The sequence below is a fragment of the Triticum urartu genome, chromosome 1 (assembly GCF_003073215.2).
Source record: "Triticum urartu cultivar G1812 chromosome 1, Tu2.1, whole genome shotgun sequence".
Classification (NCBI taxonomy): Eukaryota; Viridiplantae; Streptophyta; class Magnoliopsida; order Poales; family Poaceae; genus Triticum; species Triticum urartu.
The window spans coordinates 327,384,758-327,393,821 of record NC_053022.1 but is presented as its reverse complement, the minus strand read 5'-3'; the positions used below and the strand labels follow the sequence as shown (position 1 = coordinate 327,393,821).

General features: G+C 41.9%; 1 protein-coding gene across 1 annotated transcript; it reads left to right on the top strand.

Moving 5' to 3' along the window:
* The first annotated feature begins 254 nt into the window (after positions 1-254).
* On the top strand, positions 255-1,235 carry LOC125510236 (probable glutathione S-transferase GSTU6). Its single transcript, XM_048675362.1, has 2 exons — positions 255-686; positions 775-1,235. Exons 1-2 carry the CDS (start codon positions 360-362, stop codon positions 1,138-1,140), a joined length of 693 nt encoding a protein of 230 aa, XP_048531319.1. The 5' UTR covers positions 255-359; the 3' UTR covers positions 1,141-1,235.
* The last annotated feature ends 7,829 nt before the right edge of the window (positions 1,236-9,064 follow it).

Genomic DNA, 9,064 nt, shown 5'->3' with positions numbered 1-9,064 from the left:
GAAGGAACGATTTTTGTGTGCAAGCGGACAAACATGAATGTGTGGCTGATGTTTGCCAGCGGGGCCTCCCTCATACCTGTCCATGTCAAAGAATTGTAAGCGCGCGGGACATATGTTCAGACCTGATTACTTGACCAAGTCAGAAAAGTAAGCCGGAAAACTAGACTGTTCGAAGAATCAACCAACCAACTAGTCCTTCGCACCGTTCTACCGGAAGAATCTCTGCTGTGCTCTATCTCTATATGACTATATATGCCTCGCGTGTTCTCCTCCGGAGTCTTAAAACAGAGGCACCAAAACACAATCTACGTACGTGCAAAGTTCAGTGAGACCTTGAGTTGACAGACACCACACCAACAATGGCCGGAGCAGCAAACGATCTGAAGCTACTGGGCATGTGGGCGAGCCCGTACGTCCTGCGGGTGCGCCTTGCTCTCAGCATCAAGGGCATCAGCTACGAGTACGCAGAGGAGGACCTCCGGCACAAGAGCGAGCTGCTCCTGCGGTCAAACCCCGTCCACAACAAGGTCCCCGTGCTGATCCACGCCGGCAAGCCCGTCTGCGAGTCGTTGGTCATCCTACAGTACATCGACGACGCTTTCGGCGGTGCCGGCCCCGCCCTCCTCCCGGCCGATCCCCACGAGCGCGCCGTCGCCCGGTTCTGGGCCGCCTTCATCGAGGACACGGTATTGATCGTTCGACCCGTCGTGTTCGTGTGCTTTCAGATTGTGGGCAATTGTCCCACCGGCGCGGTTTGGTTTTGTGCGTGAGCAGCTCGTGAAGGCGATGAACCAGGCGTCATGGAGCAAGACGGAGGCGGAGAAGGTGGAGGGGAACAAACGGGCGACTGCTGCGTTGAACACCCTGGAGGCGGCCCTGAGGGATGTCTCCAAGGGGAAGCCCTTCTTCGGGGGCGACAGCACCGGGTATGTGGACATCGTGCTCGGCGGCCTCCTCGCGGGGGTGCGCGCCATGGAGGCGATGCTGGGCGTCAAGGCCTTCGACCCCGTCACGATGCCGCTCCTGGCCGCGTGGGCGGACCACTTCGGCGCGCTGGACGCGGTGGCGGCCGTGATGCCGGACGTGAGCAAGCTCGTGGAGCTCTTCATCACGATGCACGCTGCTGTTGCGGCAAACTAATTAGTAGAAAAGATTACCATTATTATTATTATTTTTGTGAAAGGAGGTTTAAAACCCGGTCTTTGCAATGAATACAACCATCTTATTAATTATTAGCACATATGTCCATGGGTTGCACCGGGATATAAAATAAATATTTGTAAATTCAAATTTAACCAAAACATATATAGCATATGCATGTATTTCAACAAATACAAAATAAATTAAAAATTTCACGTGGTATTCGAGAGTTTACCTGTCATGGTGCACTACTGAGTTGTAGTTTTTAATTCGCCACTTCTGCCTGGCCTTATCTTCACATGCAAGAACACCGTAGAGGGATCTCCTCGTCTCGACTTGGCTCCCCCGCGTGCCCTTTCCTCTCCTCGTGTCGCTGCAGCCTCCCCGCCGCTGCCGGCAAGAGGCCACTCCGGCGAGCGATGCCACAATCCAGGCCGCCTTCAAGTCCCCCCGGACAGCCTCCTCTGCCTCCGTCCTCCTTGTCTTCGACTCTGCTCCGCAGTGGCGATGCCACCATCCAGGGCCGCCTTCAAGTCCATCCTGGACAGCCTCCTCCGCCTCAGTGCTCCTCTTTGGTCCCGTCTCCTCCGTGGTCAACGACTTTGGTAGCCCGACCCTTCATCCGGCAACGGCCATTTTTCTGTCTATTTGTTGATCCTCAGGCTGGCTCGCTGATTTACAAACAACTCGCCAGATATGTAAATTGTTGTAGTTTCATATAGAAAAGCGAGGTGGTACTATTTCAGTCATGCAACGAACTTTGTTTTGAATTACAAGCCTATAAAATTTCAGATGGTTGGAGCCATCGGGACAAAAATTCCCTCAGCGGACAATTTTTTATGGCCCACACAGATGGCCCAACAAAAAAATTGTAACTACACGTACGAAAAGGCTTATAAATAATATCACCTCGGATAGCGAAAATAATATAGATGAAAAAAAACGGAAAGCCTAAATTCACGGCAAGAAACATATTGTGACGATGAACTCGACGAAGTTAATCCGTGCTTTATTATTAGGGAGAGATTCTACAAGTCTGACAAGAACATACATCAACCCACCCAAAGCTACTACACATACCTACAAACTCGATAATGTAGAATGTTCACACTCCACATATCTAAACCGGTGTCTTCGCCGATCCATCTGCACAACGTATCAGAATCTACAGCCGGTGCAGCAAACATAAAGTATACACCACATGCACACGTTTTAGAAGCCGTCATTATCATCAAACCGTTGACTCATCTTTAGGAAAGAGATGCACAACATCCTTGCCATTCTGGCCATCCGTCGACGCCACCCCAGTGCCCAACGAGACCACCACCCTGCGTGCAAACTACCGAGCACGTCGTCATCGACGTCGGTACACCGCAACACCATGCCACCAAGTGCCATCAGCCAACGCAGCTCGAAGTCTCTGGAAGATCTGTCGTGCATAGCACCTAGGCATGACACAAAGTAGCACATGTCGGCTAGACATGACTTGACATCTTCACTGAAGCTCCGTGTAAGACAAAGCCGCTCCACCTCATGCCCTCTGTCTTCCGGCGCTACTCCACAAAAGATACTCCCAAGAGAGAAATGACACCGCAGTGCCGCCAACGTCTGATCTGGAAGACCAGATCCTAGGGTTTCCCATGAGGTAACATGAGTGGGTCGACAGTAGTTACACAATGATACCATCATCAAGGTAACGACACAGAACACCGCCATTGTCCATCGTCAGCTCAGTTTTCACTGGCAACTATGTCTTCGCGAATCGCAGCCGGGTCTAGATGATGGATCATGAGATCCGACAACCAGCCTTCAGGCCAGCCACCTCCGACGGAGGAGATCACCACCACCGCCAAGCCCAGGGTTGACACCCCAGGCGCCCGCGTGATGATGGAGGAGAACCGATCTGGGATGGGAAACCCTAGGTTCGCCGCTGCCAACCGCCATGGCTGGCCCCATGCTACCTCTGCGGTCGTGGTGGCTCAGCCGCCGCCGTGATCCCATCGGGTCGCCGCCCAATTGTGCCCACTCCGCCTCCACACCGTGCGGCCAAGATCGCCATCGCATCTCGGCTAGAGACCCCCTCACAGAGAGGAGGAGAGCCCGCCGTCCGCCGTCCGCCGGGCGAGCTTCAGTCGCCGGCATCCTTTGGCGGCGACGGGGAAGCAGGGATGGAGGGAAGGTCGAGGGAGGTGGCGGCTAGGGTTCCCCGAGTTGCCCCCTGGAGGCGATGCGAGCGACACGAGCAGAAGACGTCTACGGGAAGAGATAAGAGGGACGTATTGATACATCTCCAACGTATTTATAATTTTTGATTGTTCCATGCTATTTTATTATCAATCTTGGATGTTTTATAATCATTTTTTGGTACTAACCTATTAACATAGTGCCCAGTGCCAGTTTCTGTTTTTTCCTATGTTTTTTACATCGCAGGAAATCAATATCAAACGGAGTCCAAATGGCACGAAACTTTACGATGATTTTATATGGGCCAGAAGAAAGGCAATGGGCCCTGGTTGCACCTAGGGGTGCCCCGAGGGGGCACAACCCACCAAGGTGCACCCAGGTGGGTTGTGCCCACCTCGGGTGCCCCCCGGACCGCCTCTTTGCTCTATAAATACCCAAATATTCACAAAAACATAGGGGAGCCGACGAAATATTCATCCAGCCACCGCAGAGTCCAGAAACACCGGATCCAATCTAAACACCATCACGGAAGTGTTCACCACTTTCATTGGTGCCTCTCCGATGATGCATGAGTAGTTCTTTGTAGACCTTCGGGTCCGTAGTTAGTAGCTAGATGGCTTCATCTCTCTCTCTCTCTCTCTTGATTCTCAATACAATGGTCTCTTGGAGATCCATATGATGTAACTCTTTTGCGGTGTGTTTGTTGGGATCGATGAACTTCGAGTTTATGATCAGATCTATGTTTTTATATCCATGAAAGTATTTGAGTTTCTTTGATCTCTTTTATGCATGATCTCTTATAGCCTCGTATTTCTTCTCCGATATTTGGATTTTGTCTGGCCACCTCGGTCTATTTATCTTGCAATGGGAAGAGGTGCCCGGTAGTGGGTTCGATCTTACGGTGCTTGATCCTAGTGACAGAAGGGGAACCGACACATATGTATCGTTGCTACTAAGGATAAAAGGACAAGATCTATATCTACCGCCATATATATAAACGAATCTTGTCTACATCATGTCATCGTTCTTATTGCATACTTCGCTTTTCCATGAACTTAATACACTAGATGCATACTAGATTGCGGTCGATTTGTGGAGTAATAGTAGTAGATGCAGGTAGGAGTCGGTCTACTAATCTTGGACGTGATGCCTATGCAATGATCATTGCCTGGAAATCGTCATAATTATTTGATGTTCTATCAATTTCCCAACAGTAATGTGTTTACCCATCGTTTGCTATTTTCCTCGAGAGAAGCCACTGGTCAAACCTACGGCCCCCGGGTCTTATTTCTCATATATTTGCCTTTGTGATCTCCTTTTTTCTTGCTTTTATTTTCAGATCTATTAAACCAAAAATTCAAAAATACCTTACTATGATTTATTTTATTTGGCGTTCGATCTATCAATATTTACAACTTTCTCCCGTCACACGCCAATTTCTGGCGCCGTTACCCGAAAGGGATTGACAACCCCTTTAACTCGTCGGGTTGCGAGGTGTTGTTATTTGTGTGCAGGGGCTGTTTACGTTGTGTTGCTTGGTTCTCCTACTGGTTCGATACCTTGGTTTCATAACTGAGGGAAATACTCTATCGTCGCTGTGCTACATCATCCCTCCCTCTCCGGCGAAATACCGACGTAGTCCCAGCTGCCATCAAGAAGAATTTCTGGCGCCGTTGCTGGGGAGGATCTTCAACATATACCAGATTCCTAATCACAAATCTCATCTCCTCGCAATTTACATTATTTATCATTTGCCTCTCTTTTTCCTCTCCCCCACTTGACAAAAATTTGTCGTTTTATTCGCCTATCTTTTTCCATTTGCAGTTTTCTTGCCGGATCTGTTTTTGAGTGCAATCTTGTTGTGTGGTCATCATGACTCAAGAGAACACCAAGTTATGTGATTTCTCAAATACCAACAACAATGATCTTATTGACACTCCGCTTGCTCCTCCGCCACTAGTGCGGAGACTTGTGATATTAATACTGGAGTCAATTACATCAGTGGTGCTAGAACTTGACGTGAACGGTCACTTTACTACTAGAACTTGCGACATACATTGAACAGATGAAAAAACTTGGCTCGAGTGTGCAAATACAGTGCAAATCGAGTTTGAATATGAAAGTAGCGCTGACTAGGCTTGCCTGTATCATGACATCAGTGCGGCCCGTTCACACTTGTTTTTTTTAGAAACTTGTAAAAGCTACGTAAATTCTAATCTCAGTAATAAAAATATGGTTCCCTAGAAAATAATAAAAATATGGTTTAATTATTCTTGCAGTATAAATATTATACACAAAACGAAATAAATTACTTTTCAAACTTCTTCACATATTATTTAAAAAATGTGCATATATTTAAAATCATATTTATGAAATACAAAAATATCTTTCTACTTTAAAATATTCATATGATTAAATTACAAACTAGAAAGATTCATGTAATAATATAAATATTTTAAAAAAATTAAATTAGTTATATATTTCCTGTATATATCAATAAATGCTTATATAAGTTGAAAAATGTTCAGAGTTTAAAAATATATATTAATTGACATAGTATACAGAAGCATTCATGCTTTATGAGTTTTTTTGTTGTTTTAAAAAGTGTTCATGTGTTTAAATAAATTTTGTATTCTGTTAAAATTAAAAAAAACACCCTCTGTTTAGGAATGAAGGTGGTACATTTTATATCCTCTAAATCTTATAACAGAATGCACTCCGTGCGGCCCATTTTGCACTATTACTTTTTAGAAGTTTTAAAATATATGTAAATTATAATCATATGTTATGTATAATATATATTAATGAAAAATTACAATATAAATTATTCACTTATTAGTGAAAAAATTATCCATATAATTAAATGATAATTTGAAAAATTATTCATGTAATAATTTGCATAATTAACAAAAACATAAAATGTAATTATATATTTTTTTCTATATATATTTAGATAAATGCTCATAGATGTTTAAAAATGTTCAAAGTTTTTATAAAATATTCATCCATTATATAAAAGCATTCATTTTTATTATGTAATTTATTTTATTTATATATTATTTAAAACACATGATTATAATATACATATATTTTACAAAGTAAATAATAGTGCAAAGGATATATGAGAACTTATCCAATTGAGAGAAGGAACTTTGGTAGTTGTGGTGGTTAAGCTAGCGCTACAGGAAGTTAAGCTCCCGGGTTTAAATCCCAGCCTTGGCAATTTTTTATAATATAACTTTTTGCAATTCACTTTGACCCGCTCTATGGGCTCTTTTGTGAGGAAAAAAATCTGATGTTTTTATTTTTGCGAATTAACAACCTATTTGTTGTCTGGTGACTGACAGTGGGACTGTCGCCATGCAGGCAAGTCTAGGCAGCGCCGCTTTTGTATTGAAATGCGATTTGCACTGTATTTGCATGCCCGAGCCAAGTGTTTACACCAGTTCAATGTATGCCGCAAGTTCTAGCATCAAAGTGTTCATACACGCCAAGTTCCAATACCATGGGTGTAATTGACTCTTAATACTGCTTTGCTGAATCTTGTTATGAAAGACCAATTTTCCGGTACTCCTAATGAGGATGACGCGTCTCATCTTAATACCTTCATGGAATTATGCGATATACAAAAAAAAGGATGTGGACAACAATGTGGTCAAGATGAAATTATTTCCGTTTTCCTTGCGTGATTCTGCAAAAAATTGGTTCTCTTCTTTGCCTCGTAATAGTATCGATTCTTGGAACAAGTGCAAATATGCTTTTATCACTAAGTATTTTCTGCCCGCAAAAATTATTTCCCTAGAACCCAGATCATGAATTTCAAGCAACTTGAACATGAGCATGTTGCACAATCTTGGGAAAGGATGAAAATGACACTAAGGAATTGCCCAACTCATGGGTTAAATCTTTGGATGGTCATACAATTTTCTTATGCGGAATTGAATTTTGTTTCTCATAATCTTTTAGATTCCGCTGCGGATGATACTTTTATGGAAATTACTTTGGGTGAAGCCACCAAATTGCTTGATAATATCATGGCAAATTATTCACAATGGCATACCGAAAGAGCTCCTATTAGTAAAAAAGTTAATTCGGTTGAAGAAATTTCTTCTTTGAGTGATAAAGTTGATGCTCTTGTGAAATTGGTTGCTAGTAGAAGTAATCCTATTGACCTTAATGATATGCCTTTGTCTACTTTGATTGAGTAAAATAGTGATGCCATTGATGTGAATTTTATTTCTCGCAATAATTTCAACAACAATGCTTATAGAGGAAATTTTAATCCTAGGTCTTTTCCTAGTAATTCCTCTAACAATTATGGTAATTCCTATGGAAATCAATCTTATAATAATAATAGGAACACCTCTGATCTTTAGAATAATATAAAGGAATTTATAAATACACAAAAAGTTTTCAACACTTCAATAGAAGAAAAGTTGAACAAAATTGATGATTTGTCTAGAAGTGTTGATAGAATTGCTCATGATGTGGAAAATATCAAGATGAAAATTTTTGTGCCTAAAGTAGATGAATCAATTAAAGCTCTTTATGTTTCTATGGATGAAAGTAAGAAAAGAACTGCTATGCTTAGAGCTAAAAGAGAATTTTTAGAAAAAAGCTTTTTCTATTGATTATTCTTGCAAAAATGATGAAGATCTTAAAATGATTGGTGTTTCGTCTATTGATTCCTCGTTTAGCAAAGTTAAGAATGATGAAAAAGGGACTGGAGAAGGGTCAAGTTTAGGTAGAAGGCGTCCCAATATTTCGGAGGGTGAAAATCTTGTTGAGAAAATTGATGAAAGTGGGTTTGGAGAGGTCAAAACTTTAGCGAGTGATGCACCCACTATTTTGGATTACAAAGACTTTAATTATGATAGTTGCTCTTTGACCGGTTTTATTTCTTTGTTGCAATCCATGATAAATTCACCCCATGCTTATGAACAAAATAAAGCTTTTACTAAACATATTGTTGATGCTATGATGAAAGCTCTTGAAGAAAAATTGGAATTGGAAGTTTCAATTCCTAGAAAATTGTATGATGAATGGGAACCTACTATCAAAGTCAAGATTAAAAATTATGAGTGTTTTGCTTTGTGTGACTTGGGTGCTAGTGTTTCCACAATTCCAAAATCTTTATGTGATGTGCTTGGTCTTACCAATCTTGAAGAATGTTCCTTGAATTTGCATTGGGCGGATTCTACTATTAAAAAGCCTATGGGAAGTGTTCTTATTCTTGCAAATATGAATTATGTGCCCCTAGATTTTATTGTTCTTGATATTGATTGCAATCCGTCTTGTCCCATTATTCTTGGTAGACCGTTTTTACGCAATATCGGTGTCGTGATTGATATGAAAGAAGGCAATATTAAGTTCCAATTTCCTTTGACGAAGGGTATGGAACACTATCCTAGAACTAGAATTAAGCCACCTTATGAATCAATCATGAGGGCATCTTATGGATCTCGAACCAAAGATGACAAAACTTATATCCTTGCTATATTCCTAGCTAAGGGCATAAAACTATAGCGCTTGTTGGGAGGCAACCCAATGAATAAAATTTATTTTTGCTTTTTGCTTCCTGTTCTTGTGTGTTTACACAATTATGAAGGAAATATGCCCTAGAGGCAATAATAAAGTTATTATTTATTTCCTTATATAATGATAAATGTTTATTATTCATGCTAGAATTGTATTAACCGGAAACATAATACTTGTGTGAATACATAGACAAACAGAGTGT